This window comes from Phragmites australis, chromosome 6 (genome assembly GCF_958298935.1).
Source record: "Phragmites australis chromosome 6, lpPhrAust1.1, whole genome shotgun sequence".
In the NCBI taxonomy this organism is placed as follows: domain Eukaryota; kingdom Viridiplantae; phylum Streptophyta; class Magnoliopsida; order Poales; family Poaceae; genus Phragmites; species Phragmites australis.
In genome coordinates this window covers 10630490-10648450 of record NC_084926.1, presented here as the reverse complement: position 1 = coordinate 10648450, position 17961 = coordinate 10630490, and the positions used below count along the sequence as shown (strand labels likewise).

General features: G+C 44.7%; 1 protein-coding gene across 2 annotated transcripts; it reads left to right on the top strand.

The window, feature by feature from the left end:
* Positions 1-32: 32 nt before the first annotated feature.
* Positions 33-4079, top strand: LOC133921637 (probable enoyl-CoA hydratase 2, mitochondrial). Of its 2 annotated transcripts, XM_062366598.1 has the most exons (8): positions 33-438; positions 579-748; positions 1928-2002; positions 2206-2296; positions 2400-2451; positions 3089-3192; positions 3281-3357; positions 3638-4079. In XM_062366598.1, exons 1-8 carry the CDS (start codon positions 270-272, stop codon positions 3815-3817), a joined length of 918 nt encoding a protein of 305 aa, XP_062222582.1. In that variant the 5' UTR covers positions 33-269; the 3' UTR covers positions 3818-4079. The 2 variants fall into 2 exon arrangements, with proteins under 2 accessions (XP_062222582.1, XP_062222584.1); XM_062366600.1 differs by lacking the exon at positions 1928-2002.
* Positions 4080-17961: the final 13882 nt, after the last annotated feature.

Genomic DNA, 17961 nt, shown 5'->3' with positions numbered 1-17961 from the left:
CTTGGATGTCATGTCAAAATGTTAAATACCTTCTGACCCCTGTAAGCTTGTATTACTAGTTCCTACTGGTTTCAGTGCTCAATCCGTGCATACATTTACTGTGGGCACTTCCTAATCTCCCTTCCACGAACCCAATTTGGCTCTGACAGTTGAAGGTCCGTTAAGCAAGTTAGTAATTTTTTAGCTTTCGTCACGGCCAGCATTTAACTAGCTACACCCCTGTCCTAACACCAAACTCGCCTCCCAAGTCCCAACCGACCCCTTCCAGAATGCGCAGCTCGCGTGGCCTCCTCGCCGTCTCCGGCCACCTTGCCGGCCACCACGCTCCGGCGACCTCCACATCCACCACCGCCCACCACTCCCTGTTCGCACGCACCTTCCAAATCCTAGCCCAGCCGGAGCCCGTCCGCCTCCAGAAGCTCTCCGCACCTGACTCCGGTCCGTGACCCCCCCCCCCCCCCCCCCAACTTCTAATCTATTTCACTGTCTCCTCTTAAAAATTCCAGCTTCCAGCTTTTCTTAAGAGTTGTGGTAAAATTGCTCCTTTTGATTATTCTTTGACGCGTGGCCGGGATCAGGGATCGTAGAGCTGAGGCTTGAGCGCCCGGAGGCCAAGAACGCCATCAACTGGGATGTGATGAGGAGGCTACTGAGCGCGATAGAGAAGATTGAGGCCGACGCGACGGCGAAGGTCGTCCTGGTTGCGAGCTCCGTGCGGGGGGCTTTCTGCGCAGGCGCCGATCTCAAGGTCTGGACTTTTGCTCACCTTGGTGAGATGGGTTTTAGACAATGGACACGATTGAATGAACAGCGAGTGACTGATCAGAGTTTTAGTTTGAGTAGAAGACAGGTGAAAATGGTTTAGGTGGTGCATGTGCGAATTCCAGATGAGTTTTATTATAAATGATTGAAGAGTAGTTGAAAAGGGTTGTCAACGAAACTGATGCGTGAACTGTGCAATGCTGACATTGATGTTCAGGAAAAAAAAAATCTGCATCTTGCTAAATTTAATATTTAAAGGGGAAAAAGAATAAGTGGAGTGGAGGGAAAAGGACTCATTGTTAAGACAGCATATGGAGGAGTCGGTATCTTGTGGAGCATATAAGTACATGAGACAAAAATAGATGAGGTTCTTGTTTTGAAAGACAATTCCTTAAAAAATGTTTTGAATGAGAATTCTAGAAAGTCTAGGGTCTATAATTAGTAAAGATTGAAGAGTGTGGCTTAACGAGGAACACCTATGAATTCTCAGATGAATGATTAGAAGATTTATGAACTTATTTATTAGTTGAACACCTTGATTGCCCATGGGATTGTGCGGTTGCTCTAGATATGATTCAGTATAATTTTGGTATGTATTAAATACAAATAAATTCATATCCTAGTACAATGAAAATAATATAGAAATCTTCAGTTTTTTCCATTTCTTGTCCCTCTTCTTCATATTTTGTTTCTTTCCCTTTTAATGATGATTACTAAGTTTCAAACCTCATTTTTAGTGGTGGTTAATTGTTTCTATGTTTTCAGATTATTTCTTATCAATAACTTCCAATGATGAAAACTGTTCTTACGATTTAATTATGATTAGGTCCCACCAAAACAAAGGTTGGATGCTTTTGTATCTTCGAGAGAATTTCTAGCATATTTCTCATTTCTCGTAACAGCTATAAAATGATTGTCATCAGCATCTATTATGTAATAGACATCAGAGTACTGCAAAATGATCATCTTTGCACACCCCTTGATGACATTGATTTCTCAACCAATTTGTTTGACATATCACAATTAATACAGTAGTACTTGCCTCCTTGCCGGTGTCCCTTTCATTTCACCTTTGTATCAGTTCAGAATTAAAAAACATCACAACCACTGTAGTGAAACATGAAATCATGTGAGCCACATCTGAGAGCAATACTATTGTTAACAGGAAAGGAGGCTAATGAGCTCTTCTGAAGTTCGAGAGTATGCTAGTTCCTTAAGGTCTACATTCTCGTCATTTGAGGTTTGTACCTGGAATTAAAGTTTTAACATGCTCTTTTGCATCTGTAGTAGTAAGTCAACAAAATGAGAAATGGCAAACGTTTAAGTATGCACATCTCCATACAAATTCTGCACATGACTCGATTTTTCTTATCGTTGGCCATGGTTACTCGATGTGCATATGTTGTCCTTACAGTACTTACAAATCACAGCTTGTTTGAACAGGCACTCCCTATTCCAACAATTGCTGTCATTGAAGGAGCTGCTTTGGGTGGTGGGCTAGAACTGGCTCTTTCATGCGATCTACGCATATGTGGTAATGCTTTTAATCTGGAGTACACCAAATTATGTCCAGACTCCAGATAATTTAGCTCCTTTTGTTTCAGTATTTAAATTCATGCCTTAACTCTGATTTGCAGGGGAAAATGCGAAACTTGGACTGCCAGAAACAGGCCTTGCTATTATACCTGGGTATGTAACCAACATAGTGCTTTACTTTTATAAACGAATAGTCTGAGAAATTTTCAAGATGGTTTGAAACAAAATGGCCTGTCCTACTTGAAGAATCTCCATACCAGTGCAATTTTGTTACACATAACAGTGAAGCGGTAACTTTAACCATCAGTAGACGTGATTTCATAAACATGAATTGTGAAGCTCATAAGGGAGATACTAACTGTTGTGCATCTGCAATACAATGCGATAGCTCAGGAAGACCACGCCAACATTATGCTTAAGACTGACCTTATTATTAACATAAGTTCTTCTTCAACATGCTGACGAAAATTAAAAACAACTGATGCAAACGTAAGTAATTTGCACAGGTAGACATCCACATGAATTTTATACCCTCAAATAGTCAATTTGATATATATTTTTTATGTTGAAAAGGTGATACTGACAAGCATGTCTTCACATGATCTGTTTATTTTTGCAGAATCAAAATTGACACTGTTTTGTCATGATGGAATCTTCCCGTTGCATGTTTTGACTGTAGACTTATGTTAAATGCATTTCTTGATGAAACATTAAAAACTGTACAAAACCCAACCAAAACTAGCGAAGAAATCTGCTTTAGCGGATAACCTCCATTTGCTGCACCATACAGAGCTGGGGGCACACAGCGTCTTCCTAGGATGGTAGGGAGGTCCAGAGCAAAGGAACTGATATTCACTGGCCGTAGATGTGATGCAACTGAAGCTGTAATGATGGGTAAAGGCTTGTCTTGTTACACTTTCTTCCTATAAAATTACTATTATCACTTCTTAGAAAGATTCTTAGATACCTGTTTGTGTTGCAGGACTAGCAAACTATTGCGTTCCAGAAGGGGAGGCTTATCAAAAAGCTCTTGACATTGCCCGTGAGATAACTCAGAAAGTAAGGATCATTCTCATTTGATTATTTGAACACACAAAGTTCTCCATGATTTCCGATTTCTGATTAAGCATTCACAATGCACAGTACACATTCACAACTCCCTTTCTCCCGCAGAACAATGAATACGAATAAGTTTTTACCAGCGATTGTCAACAACTCATGAAAAAAAATCAGTGAAAATACTATAAATAAATAAAAGTTGCGGGAGTAATTTCATGGAGATTACTGATCCAGCGGTCCATACCTGTAGCTGCTCTGAGCTTGTTTATTTTTCTTCCAGGGTCCCTTGGGGATAAGAATGGCGAAGAAGGCTATCGATCAGGGGACGGAGGTGGCCGACATGTGCTCGGCATTGGCTGTCGAAGGGGAATGCTACGAGCAGCTGCTGCACACGAAGGATTGCCTTGAAGGCCTGGCTGCATTTGCGGAGAAAAGGAAACCTGGATACACAGGGAAGTAGTGACGGTCTGTTACCCCTCTGCTGGGGTTCCTGGTACTGTGGTACACCGTGAATTAGCCGAGTGCAAATAAGGAAAAGTATGCACCGCCCCCGGCATTGGTTGAGGAGAGAGGCCCAACTACCGTGTTTCGGGAAAATAATACTATAAGACCTGGTCTAATCTGTGTTACTCGGACACGTGTCTATTTTTTTTTTCTGAGTCGGACACTCGCGTATCGGATTCCGACACCGTGTTAGATTCTAAGTGGTATTTGGCGTGTCCTAAATTTTTTTGCTGAATCGAACGCTCCGATATGAGTCGAACTCTGACACCTGCACCTGTGTCCATATAACACAGGGTTTAATACATTTGGAGTTTAGACTTATTCATAGCAAGATGTGTGGCAATTTATTTATTTATTTTTGTTTCATCATATATGATTTCATTTGTTTTTATCATAAGTTTTATAGTAATTTGTCACATGTTACGTTATGAATTGGATATAGCCTCGGATTAATTAGACTAGGTCTCGTTCGATTATTTTCCCTGTGTTTCGGTCTTGTTGTTCGGTTTAGGCAGCCCGGGCTGCATGGGCCAACTCTGATCAAGTTGGATGCGGATAGCGAACGTGCTAGGTTCAAGGCACATGCGGCCATGCAGCACCTCGCCGAATCCCCCACCTGTAACGCCATCGAGTCCTGCCGCAGCTCTCGGTGGCGGCACCGGCTGACCGGCGGCGCCCGCGCCCGCTCTCTGCACTCGCTGGAGTCAATTTTTGTGGAAGCCGGTGGTTTTTAAGACCGGCCAGGGTGGTGGCAGCGGCTCTCACAGACGACGGCACCCCAGCTCACGCTCGCGACGACGCGCCGCCTCCGGTTCCTCACGACAGGCCGTCCCTGCCGCGCTCGTGTGCTCGTGGCCACTCAGCGCATACGGTGCCAAGGACGTGCCGGAGATGTCATTGACGCATTGCCGTTGTCCTCTCGCCACGCGCGCGCATGGCGATGCATAGCCGCAGCCCACCACTGTGGCGTGATCGCGTCGCGTTTCTCGTCCGCGGCTGACCAGGGTGTTGGAGATTTTCAAAATAAAGTAGATTATTTTGGGTCTAAATTTGATTGCTTATTTCTTATTTGTTTTGTCATAAGTGGGGGGGGGGGGGGGGCATTGTCATGGAAAAATGGTCCAATAGATCATGTTAATAGCCATTTGTATTAAGTTTAATATTGCATGTATGCGGCATCTGCATTTGTAACCACATGTTAGAGGTTATTGTTTTGTATGCCATGACAACAACTTACACATGTGCTAAATGTTGAATAGTTGCGATGGCTGATGAACCATTGTGTCCTTTGATGATTCATTAAGAGATGTGTCTTTTAGTGATGAATCATTGTGTATATTGATGATTTATGAAGAGTCGTGTCTCTGAGTGATGGTTATTGGTAAATTATAAATAGAGCACGGCTCTATGTTATTCATGGCAAGAATGCGAAACCAAGAACACAAGGCTATAATGTCAAAACACTCTTACTCATTTCACTAGCATGCAATACTTCTGCAGGATTATTATTATCTAGAAGTTGACAGTCCAACAAAGTCTGAAGAGCACCCATGCTCATCTTCACGAGTGCACGTGCAAACGATGGGGCTTTGTTGCATCTTGGGAGATTATTTGTTGATAACCTAGTGCACATCTGATGGTTGACATGAATAAGCATTAAGGATAACACCTCTAAGATGTGCATTAGAGCCAATCATGTGTTCTAGAGACATCTCTCGCCACCTACACCAATACAGGGCCCAGCTCAGTGTGCAACGGTTAGCATTTCGTGATTGGAAGAAGTCTATTTGATCTCTCTTAACTCTTGTCTTGGTCTGATTTTCCTCACTTAACCACAAAACCAGATATCATGACTCCCTCAACTTTTCGATACCATGCAAATCACTCCCCTCGGTGGTTTTTAGGGTGGTTTCAAATGTCATGGCTCGCATGTGGCAGTGGGTCTCACATGGCCAATGACACCTCACATCCTCCCCTTCTTCCTCATCTCCTCGAGCTGCATGTGGAAATGTCAAAGAGAAGACATGCCACACCACCCCTTTGATGTGCCACTCAACCTCTGAATCTCACTAGCCATTGTCGCCTCCACCTACTCCCTAAGCTAGACCGCACCACCAAATGGCCATCTCGCCACCTGTCAGGATAGTCCTATGGGTCCTTTTCCTCCTCCTCACCACCGTGATGGTGCCCCCACCCCGATGGCTGAGATTTCGGAGGCCCTGCTCCGCGTGGACTAGTGCAACAGCATCATGCTCAACATCACATGCACGCTCGAGTCTGAGCTCATCAAGCTCGCCTTCTCCTTTGACCACCTCCACTTGCCCTCCAACCCCAACAACGTTGATGTTGTGGTGGGGGATAGTTTCACAGGCCCCTTCAAAAGAGGGTCAAATGCCTCTGCGACCATCGCTTACTAATAGGTTACAATTTTTATGGGTTTGACATGTTGCAGGAACCCTTCGGACTTACCGAAAGTACGTTGTAGACACTCAACGCCACCAAAGCGTGTTCGGATGCCGATATTGGCGAATCCATTGATGGGCCTTCAAAAGTTGACCGAAGATCTACATTGGGATTCACAAGGAAGTCGACCGAAGGGATGCCGGAGGCACCGTCGCAGGCGAAGCCCTTAGCGAGCCTTCGGAGGCAAGGCGAAGACCATCGCATGGTGCCGTGAGGAAGACGACCGAGGGTGCTCCGAAGGTGCCATTGGCCGTAAACCTTCGAGAGGCAAAACTGATGCTGGCAACCGAGGGTCTAGAATGGTATAATTGTAAATGAGGCAGATGTACTTAGGGATAATACCGCACTGCACTCGAATATGCCAGGAATGTGATAGTTAGAGGGGTATTATTGTACATTGTAATAGAGAGTGGTTGGGTACGACCTATAAATAGGGTGACGCTATAACTAAAAATAGTGTGTGACATTAATTACGATACACAGTTCCTAATTTAGTGAGTGTCTCTCATCTTGCCTTCGGACCATTCCAGTGGGCCGAAGGCCCCTTCGTGGTTCGGTTACGAGAGTTTCCAACAGTTGGCGCCAACTATGGGGATCGAACGAATTGTGAAGCCATGCCACCCAAGAAAAATCCTAAGGGCGTTGAAGAATCATCGCACCAGATGCAATAACTTCTAGAGGGGGGCACCACCATGACCAACCCTTCGACAGCTATTGAGCCGAACATCACCGCGACCGAAGCAGACGAAGAGATCCAAGAAGAAGAATGCTAGGTGGCTACGGTAACTGATGGGAGGGTCGAAACCACAAAGACCCAACTTACCAGGAAAATGCAAACACCTCAATGCGAAGGGTTGAGAAAGGCCTTCGCTCTCGTTTCGAAGCTTCGACAGTTGTGAGAGGGAAGACACCTCATGTTGAGGACTTTGAACAAGTCGAGGAGTACAAAGATGAAGAAGAAGAAAAATAAGTAGAAAGAGCTACACGCTTAGAAGCCGAGGACCTAGAGAGACAATTCGCACAAAAGAAACATATGCTAGAGAGCTTGGAAGCGAGTAGTAAGGCAGCTGAATATCGTCGGAGAGCAGAAGAAGCTAGAAGAACTCTAGAGCAAATGTAGGAGCAAATTAACCTGCTACGATGAGAGGTGAGCACGAAATATCATCACCCCTTCATCAGCATTCATAGTACGGCTTGTGCATGATCTTCGGTATAGGTCGCGCGCAGGAGATTCAGATCACCACTCTCTATTGACTTGTAGAACCAACCATGGCCTTTGGGTTTCAAGATGCTGAGAGTGGTTATGTTCAATAGAGAATCAAACCCAAGGGAATTCGTCATGAGTTTCGAGGCGACTGTTAAATCTGCCAGTGGGGACAACCCAACATTGGCGAATGCCTTTATGCAGGTGATAAAAGGGATAGCAGGATCTTGGTATTTCACCTTACCTCCGGGGTCCATATACGCATGGGAGTAGTTGCGCGACACTCTTTTCTATAACTTCCAATGCCATCAAGCCGAGAAGATTACAGCCGGAGACCTCTTTATAGTAAATCAATAGCCGATAGAGTCACTAAAAGACTATATGTGTCATTTCATACATGTGCACTGTCAGACGAAGGGACTGAGCGAAGACATGATTATTGATGTCGCTATCCAAGTCATCAGAGGAAGGCTACTAGCAGGAAAGTTGAAATGCAAGAGGCCGCAAAGTGTCCGTGAACTCTTTAACAAAATGGAGGAGTATGCAAGTTCTGAGGTGGACCATCATCCAAGGAAAAGCAAAATGACAGCGTCGAAAACATAAAAGACTTACCCGTCAAATAAGAAAACAAATGTTGGCCAGCCAAAGGATAGGCCGAAGCACTCAAAGAAGAATGAGGCCTTCGAGTATAACTCCAAACAAAAAGAAGTTAACCAGATAGAAGCCAGTTCAGAAAATGCCTTCATAAAGGTCGTCGAGGCCCATGGAAGAGGAACCCATGGAGGCCGAAGCGGCAGAGGTTGCGGAGGTCGAAATGGTAGAGGGGGTCGACCTCCGCGTGACCCATGCACGTTGTATTGTGAGTTACATGGCGAAAGGTGTTAGCCATACGACAAAGCAGTGTCCACATGTTATAGCCATGAAGGAAAGCCTGAGGAAGTAGCCATTTTATCATGCCAGGGTAGTGCATCATGTCACACCATATAGGCCAAGCAGCGTGTGGCAGTTTTAGCAAACCTAGGCTCAGGCTCACGGGTCGAACCCTTTGGTGTTTACTTCTTAATGGTGATTAATGGCTTCGACAAAGCCATATGTCCCAGCACATTCGACTTCACCAGACTAATCCTATGGTTAGTCAACAACTTTTCAAGAAGCACCGCCACCCCCTCTGCTAAGGCCTGCAATTGAAGCCCCACTAGAAACTAGCAGATTCGTGGACACGATAACGCACAGGTTGAACGTGGTTTTGGCAATCACTGGTGGATCAAATAAAAAAATAGAGTCCAAGAGACAGCGAAAAGAATATGCGCGAATGGTTAACCATGTCGGTGTATACCCTCCCTACATCCGCTCAAAGTGGTCCCATGTCCCCATCACATTCTCACAAGAGGACATTAGGGTTTTGGATTACCCACACACATATGCTTTTGTCATCACTGCTAACATCTCAAGAAGAAAGCTCAACAGATATCATCTTTGCCGATGCCTTTGATAGGATGGGACTAGAGCAAAGTGTCTTACAGCAAGCCAGATCACCATTGCTAGGTTTCAGAGGAAAATCAATCAATGCTTTGGGCAAGGCACATATACCTGTCTCTTTCGATGAGGGGTCTAATTTTCGGATAGAAGATATTACCTTCGATGTGGTTGATATGAGCTATCCATACAATGTCATCTTCGGAAGGGGGGTGCTAAACAAGTTCACCGCGGTTATCTGTGCATGAAGATGTCTAGCTCTGGAGGCGTAATATCGGTGTTGGGAAATCAACATGTGGCCTACAGAATTGAAGTGGGATACACTCCGGGCTGCTGCAATGTTCATGTCGTAACAAAATCGCAGTCAAGGTTGCAGGAAGTCGAAGCTTCACCACAGGTACAAAAAGTGTCGAGGGCTAAGCCCGAGGGCTAGACTAAGAAAGTGTTGTTGTGTTAGGATAGGCCGGAAAGATTAGTGGTCATCAAAGCCAAAATGGAATGAAAGATGATAGAATTTCTCCGTGACAACGAGGATGTCTTCACCTGGACGCGGAATGATATACAAGGGGTCAGTAGAAATATCATTGAGCATACTCTGAATGTTGACCCAAACGCGAAGCCAAAAAAGCAAAGGCTTCAGAAAACTTCCAAAGAGAGAGAAGAAGCAGCGAAGGCTGAGGTATAGAAGCTGCTCGAATCCGGGGTCATGCATGAAGCACTCCATTTTGAGTGGTTAGTGAACCCAATGTTAGTCAAGAAAAGTAAAGACAGTTGAAGAATGTGTGTGGATTTACTAAACTTAAACAGAGAATGTACGAAGGATGATTTTCCATTGCCATGCATCGATTAGCATGTGGACTCTGCAGCTGGCTGTAAAATGCTAAGCTTTCTGGACACATATTCTGGATACCATTAGGTCTGAATGGTCAAGGAGGATGAAGCAAAAACAAGTTTTAGTACCTCCTTTGCAATATATTGCTATGTAAGTATGGCTTTCGACCTTAGGAATGTCAGACCAACATTCACCAGATTGTTCCAAATTGTGCTGAATACACAGTTAGGTAGAAGTGTATCTACATATGTTGACGACATAGTCGTGAAGAACAATAGGGAGAAGGACAATCTGGGTGACCTTCGAGAAACCTTCGCCAATTTGCGAAGTGTGGGATTAACATTGAATATAGAGAAATGCGTATTTGTCGTACGCTCAAGGAGATTATTGGGATTTTTGGTGTCAAAGAGAGGCATCAAGGTAAATCCTGAAAAAAAAATCCAAGCAATACTTAATATGAGGCCTCCACAGAATAGAAGAGAGGCACAGAGGTTGGCAGTAAATTAACTGCTTTAGGCCAATTCATAGCTAAGTTTGCTGTGCAAAGCTTTCCTTTCTTCAAAATCCTCCAGGGCTCCGACCCTTTCAGATATAGTGGAGAGCAACAAAATGCTTTTAACGAACTGAAAGACTATTTGACGAAGTTCACAGCTTTAACTAGCTCGGATCCGAAGGCCGAGTTATTGCTTTACATAGCAGCTTTCCCTTCGGCAGTAAGTGTCGTGCTTGTGCAAGGAAAGCAACTCAACGAGAAGTTGCAACAATTTTCAGTGTACTATGTGTTAGAGGCATTGGCAGGGCCAAAGAAGTTCTATTCTAAAATGAAAAAACATCATACACCATGGTCATGGCTTCGAGAAAGCTTTGGCTCTACTTCATTGCGCACAAGATAACAGTGTCGACTTCTACACCCCTTCACAATATGTTTGAAAATTGAGAAGTCACTAGAAGAATTGGAAAATGGGCCGCAGAGCTTGCACCATTCATGCTAACCTTCGTCGTGAGGACAGCAATAAAATCACAAGCCCTTATGGAATTTTACAACAGATTGGACACCAAAGAGCGAAGGCCTGGAAGAAACACCATTAGACTCGGTTTGGGTCATAAATTGTGATGGAGCTTGGGGGGCTTCGGAGTCTGGCGAAACAACAGTTGTGTCTTCACCTTAGGGTGTGAAGCTATAGTACGTAGCCAGACTTGATTTCTAGTCGCAGAATACGAAGCGATTCTCCTCAGCCTTTGTAAGGCATGAGCAATGGGAGCCCAGAGGATGCTGATCAAGATAGATTCTCAGGTGGTTGTAGGCCAAATTGACAAAACTTTCCCAGTGAAGGAGTTGGAGCTGGTTAAGTATATGGCAGCTGTGCGAAGCATGGAAAAATATTTACTAGGGTTCACTGTCAAAAACATATCAAGAAACGACAACCATGAGGCCGATGACCTCGCCAAGGCTGCAGCGTGAGGTCTGTCACTCCCTCCGGATGTCTTTTATCAAGTTCTTAGGACAACAACCTTTGGATCCCCATAGCAGGTTGCATGAAGTGTCACCATCATTGATAGTGAAGATTGACACTCTTCTATAATAGCTTACCTTCGGGGCCATTATGAGCCCGAAGATCGCATGGAGGCGAAGCGTATGCTACAAAGAGCTAGAAACTACAAGATTGTGGGAGCTGACTTGTATAATGTGGGAGTTTGTGGAGCAATGCTTCGGTGCATACCCTAAAAGAAGGATAAAATTTGCTCAAGGGAATACATGAAGGATTGTGTGGCGCATACATTGGCACTAGGGCACTTGTCGGAAAGGCATTTAGGCAAGGATTCTAATAGTCGAAGGTCATCTCTGATGCAGAGAACACGGTGCGAAGTTGTGCAAAGTGCCAATACATGGTCAAGGGCTCAAGCAAACCTTCGTCAGCAATGCAACTTATCCCATCAGTTTGGCCTTTGTCTCACTGGGGGATTAACATCATTGGATAGTTCCCAACTGCTTTGGGAAACTTTTGTTGCGCTGTAGTGGCTATCGAGTACTTTTCCAAATGGGTGGAGGCAACTCCATTGACGAAGATGACATCAAGAAATGTACAAAAATTCTTGTGGCAAAACATCATCTGTCGTTTCGGTGTTCCATGGGAAGTAACAGTTGACAATGAGACACAATTCGACAACGAATGCTTCAAACAATTTTACGAAGACATGGGAATTAAAATTCACTTCACTTCGGTATACCATCCTCACTCGAATGGAGCTATGGAGAGCGAATGGCATCATCATGACAGTAGTGGCAAGGCACTTGCAAGGTTTGCAGAAGGAAACGTGGGTTGAAGAGTTACCAAAGGTATTATGGTCAATCAAGATGATAGCAACAAGACCAACGGGTTTCATGTTGTTTCGCTTGCTTTTCGGAGAAGAAGCTATGACTCCAGAGGAATGTAAAAACAAATAATTTTGTGTTACAACTGAGATGGATCAAAATGAAGAGATGATAACCAAAGATGCACTGGAGGAAATGAGAATGCATGTTGTGGAAAACCTGATGAAGTACCAGGAGGAAACAAGAATATGAAGGAACAAGAGCATATCTTTGAAGGAGTTTGTCCCGAGGGACCTAGTGCTATGAAGGCTTTCAAATGCTTTGACCGTTGGAAAACTCCGAAGCAAATGGGATGAACCTTTCCTGGTCAAGACTTCGAAGAGGCTGGGGTCTTATCACTTGGCTACTCTCGAAGGAGAAGAGATTCCATACACTTGAAATGCTGATAGCCTTTGCAAGTACCATGTGTAAACGAAGATATCAAGAGAGACCTTCATAATAGTAGGTGAAGTCCTTTACTTTCATGCATTTTTATATTTAGCATTTCAATTCATGTGCAGGTGTTGTACTCCTTTCCTCATAGAGGGAACCCTTCGCTAGGGTGTGAGATTTTTAACGAGGCAGACACCTTTATAAACCCTTATGATTATATAAAGTAACCCCCTAGAAAGCATATGCTCCTAGTGAATTGCTGCATAATTCATCGTCGAAGTGGTGCAAGACTTTGATAGAAGGATGCACACCAATCGACGAAGCAAAGCGGGCCGCAGCCAGCCAGGAAAAAATCAAGGTAAAGAATGCCAGTGCCTGACACCTTGCCCTTCAATTTAAAGACAGGTACGAATCCTCAAGAAAAGACGAAGTGTTGCTCAACCTTAAGCAAAGGCAACACACCTCGAAATAAAATATGAGGGCTAAGAGAGCTTGTCCTCACACCGAAGACTAAAACATGCCTTCGGATCATAAAGAAATGTGAGGGCTAAGGGAGCCTGTCCTCGCACCAAAGACTAAAACATGCCTTCGACTCATAAATAAAGATGAGGGCTAAGAGAGTCTGTACTCGCACCAAAGACTAAAACATGCCTTCAGATCATAAAGAAAGATGGAGCCTAAGCGTACTAGCTTCGCACCGAAGTCAAAGCAGACAACCAGAAGGGAATAGTCAAAGTGTTGCTTTACCTTAAAACAAAGCAAACAAAACAAACTCCTTGATTTCAAAGAAAAAAAAAAGGCAAAGTGGGGGCTACACACTTCAGTACCAATGAAATTGAAATAATGCTCAAATTGCATAGAGATGCAAACACCACATTATCATCAATAAACGTGAGTCTAGAGGGGTGACATTTTTTCGATCGACGCTTTGCGCACGTTGCTGCCGAAGGTCCCTGCGTCTTGAAAGTTAGGGGGTAATGTTTTTTTTATTGATGCTTCACGCACGTTGCTGCCGAAGGTCTCTACAACTCGAAATTCTAGGGCCGAGGACTTACCGAGACTACAACAAAAGATAACATATTTATTCGGCAAATTCATCAGTGTCAGGATCTACAAAGTCATTATACAATTGGTTGTGACCAAATTCGAAAGCAATGCCTTGACTAGTATGAAAAGACTCTGTTGGATCTAATGGAGATCCGATATAGCTGTCCGAAGAGGTGCTATGTGAAATCACAGGCGAGGCACTATGATCCTCCGTATATGGTGTAATGTGCGAAGGACCTGAACCTCAACGATAACAAAATTGAAAATTTCTGAGCGGGGATCCATAGGTTTCGTCCATTGGCTGAGTTTTCGGCTTGATAAAACAAGCTGAGGCTCATAGTCCTTTATTTATTACCTTGAAAAAAAAGCAATAGCGAATCCTCTACGAGGGGGTTAGATATTCTTTCTACCAGTCTTTCTTTTTAGCCCCTTTTTTACACAATACCTATAAATTCACGCGCTATCCTGCTGATTTCCCACTAGGATCTCTAGGTCCGAAGGGCAGAATGACTCCCAAAATGTTTTTGAGTTAGCGTTTCTCATCTCATGCAACTTAGCCTTCACTCGCCAATACTTGTCAAACTTTATGGCAGGATGGCGACAATGGAAAGAGTCCCAACAAGTCCAAGACACGAAAAAATTATCCCGCATCATGGTGATCGGTACAACATCTTCGGTTACCTGCACAGTGTCCGAAGGCAGGACCTATGCAGGAAGCAAAGGTTGTTAAAATATTTAATAAGAAGTTAAACAAATGTATATATTGCACGCTTCAAGCATCATAGAGTGTTTCAAACTCATGATAGCATGTCGCTCATCGCTCACACCTGCTCGTCCCCAATGCTTTGCAAGCAGGCAGACTGCAAGGCTCCTTGAGCGGAGGGTCCCGCAGAAGATGGAGCACCTTTGGTCTCCACGACAGCCTGTAGCAAAAATAAATAAATAATATTTGGAGAAATGATCAAATTGATTCAAAGGTGTACCAAAAGACAGTTACTCTTCGTCTCTTGAAGGGCTAGATCACATCGATGCTTACACTAGTAATTGCTAGTAAATGATCTCGCAGAGGCCCTAGATGCCTTTGACACCACTCCAGTGGACAAATCCGAAGAGTAACGGAATGATTAGCTCTGAAGCTCTTTATGATGGTCGCAACCAGTCAACTCAATTGATTGGATGAGGCTCCGAGCTGATACCATGGAGTAGAAAGTCACCATATAGTTGGGTTGTAGTCTGAAGGCTGCCAAAAGACTCAGTGATTCAATTGAGAAGGTCGCTCAGATCAACTTCCTTGAGCACTGGAGGCACAGCCGAAGCACCTAATTTTTTAGGAGTATGGCTGATAGCTTCGCTAGCCTTGACTGCCCTCGGCTCCAGGATGTCCACCCGCTCTTTAATGGCATTGCAGGATAATTGCTTTGCCTCTTGCAATGCTTCACGCAACCGTTGGTTTTCAGCCTTTTCAACATCGTAAAGAGCTCAAAGCTCTAATACGCTCGGTTCGGATGCCTCAATGCTTGCACGAGGGCCATTACCTTTGGTTCAAGGTCTCGTGTATCCAAACGAAGATTGGCCACTTCCTTTTCAAGCTCTTGCAATTGCAGAATGACCTCCTTCGTTTGCAGGACGTAATTCTTTTGCTTAACCTCGGATTCTTCTGCCCACGCAAGATACATGGCCTTCAAGGCCTTCACACCCTTCGCGCGACTCTCTACCTGCTCCGCTTGTTTGCGTAGAACGCGTGAGAGAAGTGTAACATGTGATAGCACAACAATATAAGAATGGGTATGCAAAGGATAGCCTAATGACAAGTCAAAATGCCTTGCATCCTCCATGTCGAAGGCGTCTATTGAGTTCAGAGGAAGGTTTTTGTGCCAGTTGTATCTCGAGCTTGGGAAGGACGAAACTATAGAATATTTTCTTTGCATCTTTCACCTTCTCGGAACTCGGTTCAAATGAAGCAATCTTGAATGCTTCGGTATCGATTACCTTAGCATTGTGTGAGGTGCTAACAGACATGAGATCCTTGCTTACGCGACGGGGTCGAGGTGGCGAAGCGTTCCCCTCTTCTTCGATTTCTATGGCTCTGTTAGCTTCGGTCGACTTGGGGCTAGAGGTAGAGTTGGAGGATGAGTTGGGGGATGACTCAATTCCTGCTCCTTCAACATCTTTAGTCTCGTCAGTTTTCTCTGTTTCTTCCGTTGCTGGCTCGGTAGCAACTTGCGGGTCCAACATCTCATCTTCCTTGTCATCGCTGAGCAAGAGGGGGCGAGATTCACTTGCGTAGTAGTAGCATACTTCTGTGAAGCTATGGGGACTTCTGGTGCATCCTTTGGGGCGCCTGTCTAAGGGGTAATGCAGGAATGGCTTCGGAACCCCCGAGGTCTTCTTCACCTCCCAAATTGTTGAAGACCATTGGTCGAGGCTTTTTCTTCAGGGCTAAAGCTTTCTTCTTCCTGTCTCTTTCAACTAGAGGGTCCCCATTTTTTCTTTTCCTCTGAATTTTAGCGGAAGATGCTTCATCGATGTCAGCATTTGAAGAGTGACCACCTTCGACATGAGTCATTGAAGACCTGGACAACTTTGGTCTATCCTAGTAAGTGAGCCCTCGTAGCTCAAAAATCCGGTTGAGCCGGTGGCCGAGGGCCTGTTCGGCGCATTTGAGCCTCAGCTTGTCCTAGAAGAAGCATGGTTTCGACTTCTGCCTCAGCTACTATCAAATCTACTACACTGTGCAAAACGTAAGAATGGTAGAAAATCAAAGAACAATAAAAAAAGAAGGGCTCAGTAAATATACCGGTAAACCCTCTAATATCGACCTGAGGGCGGCAGAGTCCCTCTGATCCTTTCGAGCCAAAGCCCGGGATGGACCACCCTTTGCTCAAGGGCCACACCCTAGCTGCCACGAACTCTTCGACGAGGTCACACATACTCAAGTACTTCACGCACCTTGTGAATGCCTCAAAGACCGCCCGTTGGGATTCCTTCAATGGCACATTTGTGACTCAGTTCCCTTTGTACTATTGGCACTTGGATACAAGGTACTCCTTTTGTCCACCTTGTGGTAGAACCATCATTGTGTCTAATCCTTAGGCCACTTATTCTTGTAGGCCACGGTAGGCATCGTCGGGTTGGGTCGGTAGGTAAAGTTGTCACAATCGTAGTGAGCCTTGCTTCGGACACTGGCTTTCAAGACTAGCTTCGGCTGGTGGTGGAGCTGTTGAGCTGTAAAGAAGGCTCTGACCGAGGCCTTCGCTCCCTCTGACCGCGCCGCCCAGGCGAAGAGACTAAGTCGAATGAAGGCGTTCGGTGTCAAATGATGAAGGAAGACTTCAAATATTTTTAGAACCTTCAAGACAATCTCATCACATGGAAGGCGAAGCTTGGATCGAAATTAATCCATGAACGCAACGGCTTCGTCTTCTTCTGGCGTAGGAAACTTCTGGTCCTTCGGGAGCCTGACTTTGGAGGCATCACTAATAAGGCCTTCCTTGATCAGTCTAGCTAAGGTTTCATCATCAACTTTAGATTGCCCAATCCAATATGTCTTTAGCCTGCTAGATTTGCTCTTTAGCGCCATCGTGTTAGGCCATTTGGATTGTGTGTGCGAAAGGTTGCAGATGCCTTAGTGCAGGGTGAAAAGAGTTGTGTGAACAAGATTGAAGCATCAGAGTTCATAGTAAAAATGACCTCAGGGGTGAAATATATAGCGGTAAAAAGTCTAAGACCAGTTGAAAAAAATGTCAGTTCGGGGTCCAAACCATTGTCTTTATGGTAGTTAAATTGTCGATTTGAGATCCAAACCATCCCTAGTGGTAGTCAAGGCATTCATTCGGGATCAAAACGTCTCCTTTGTGGCATTTAATGCAAAACCATTAAAAAAAATAAAATGTTGTAAAACTTGAGCCGTTTCGCCTGGAAAAAACTACGAGCACAAAGTTATACCGACCGAACACAAAAGGGGGCTCCTTTGCCAAAGGAAAACCTTAGGACGGGAGTCCTTTGATGGGTTGAAGGGGATGGCATTTGGTGCTACCATATAGTTCATGAGTCCAGCCCATCGAAGCAGAGCCTCGCCTGTGGGGGGTTGCTGTTGGGGGATGGTTTCACATGTCCCTTCAGAAGAGGGTCAAAGGCCTCTGCGGCCACAGCTTACTAACAGCTTATAGTTGTTATGAGTTTGACATGTTGCAGGAACCCTTCGGACTTGCTAAAGGTACATTGTAGACGCTCGACGCCACCGAAGCGTGTTTGGATGCCGGTATTGGCGAAACCATTGACGAGCCTTCGAAAGTTGACCAAAGATCTCCATTGGGCTTCACAAGGAAGTCG

Bases quoted from the DNA above. Each gene is read 5' to 3' on its own strand.
- LOC133921637 (XM_062366598.1), top strand. From the start codon at position 270: ATGCGCAGCTCGCGTGGCCTCCTCGCCGTCTCCGGCCACCTTGCCGGC. The intron at 439-578 runs GTCCGTGACCCC...GGCCGGGATCAG, and splicing joins GCTCTCCGCACCTGACTCCG to GGATCGTAGAGCTGAGGCTT. The intron at 2,003-2,205 runs GTTTGTACCTGG...TTGTTTGAACAG, and splicing joins CTACATTCTCGTCATTTGAG to GCACTCCCTATTCCAACAAT.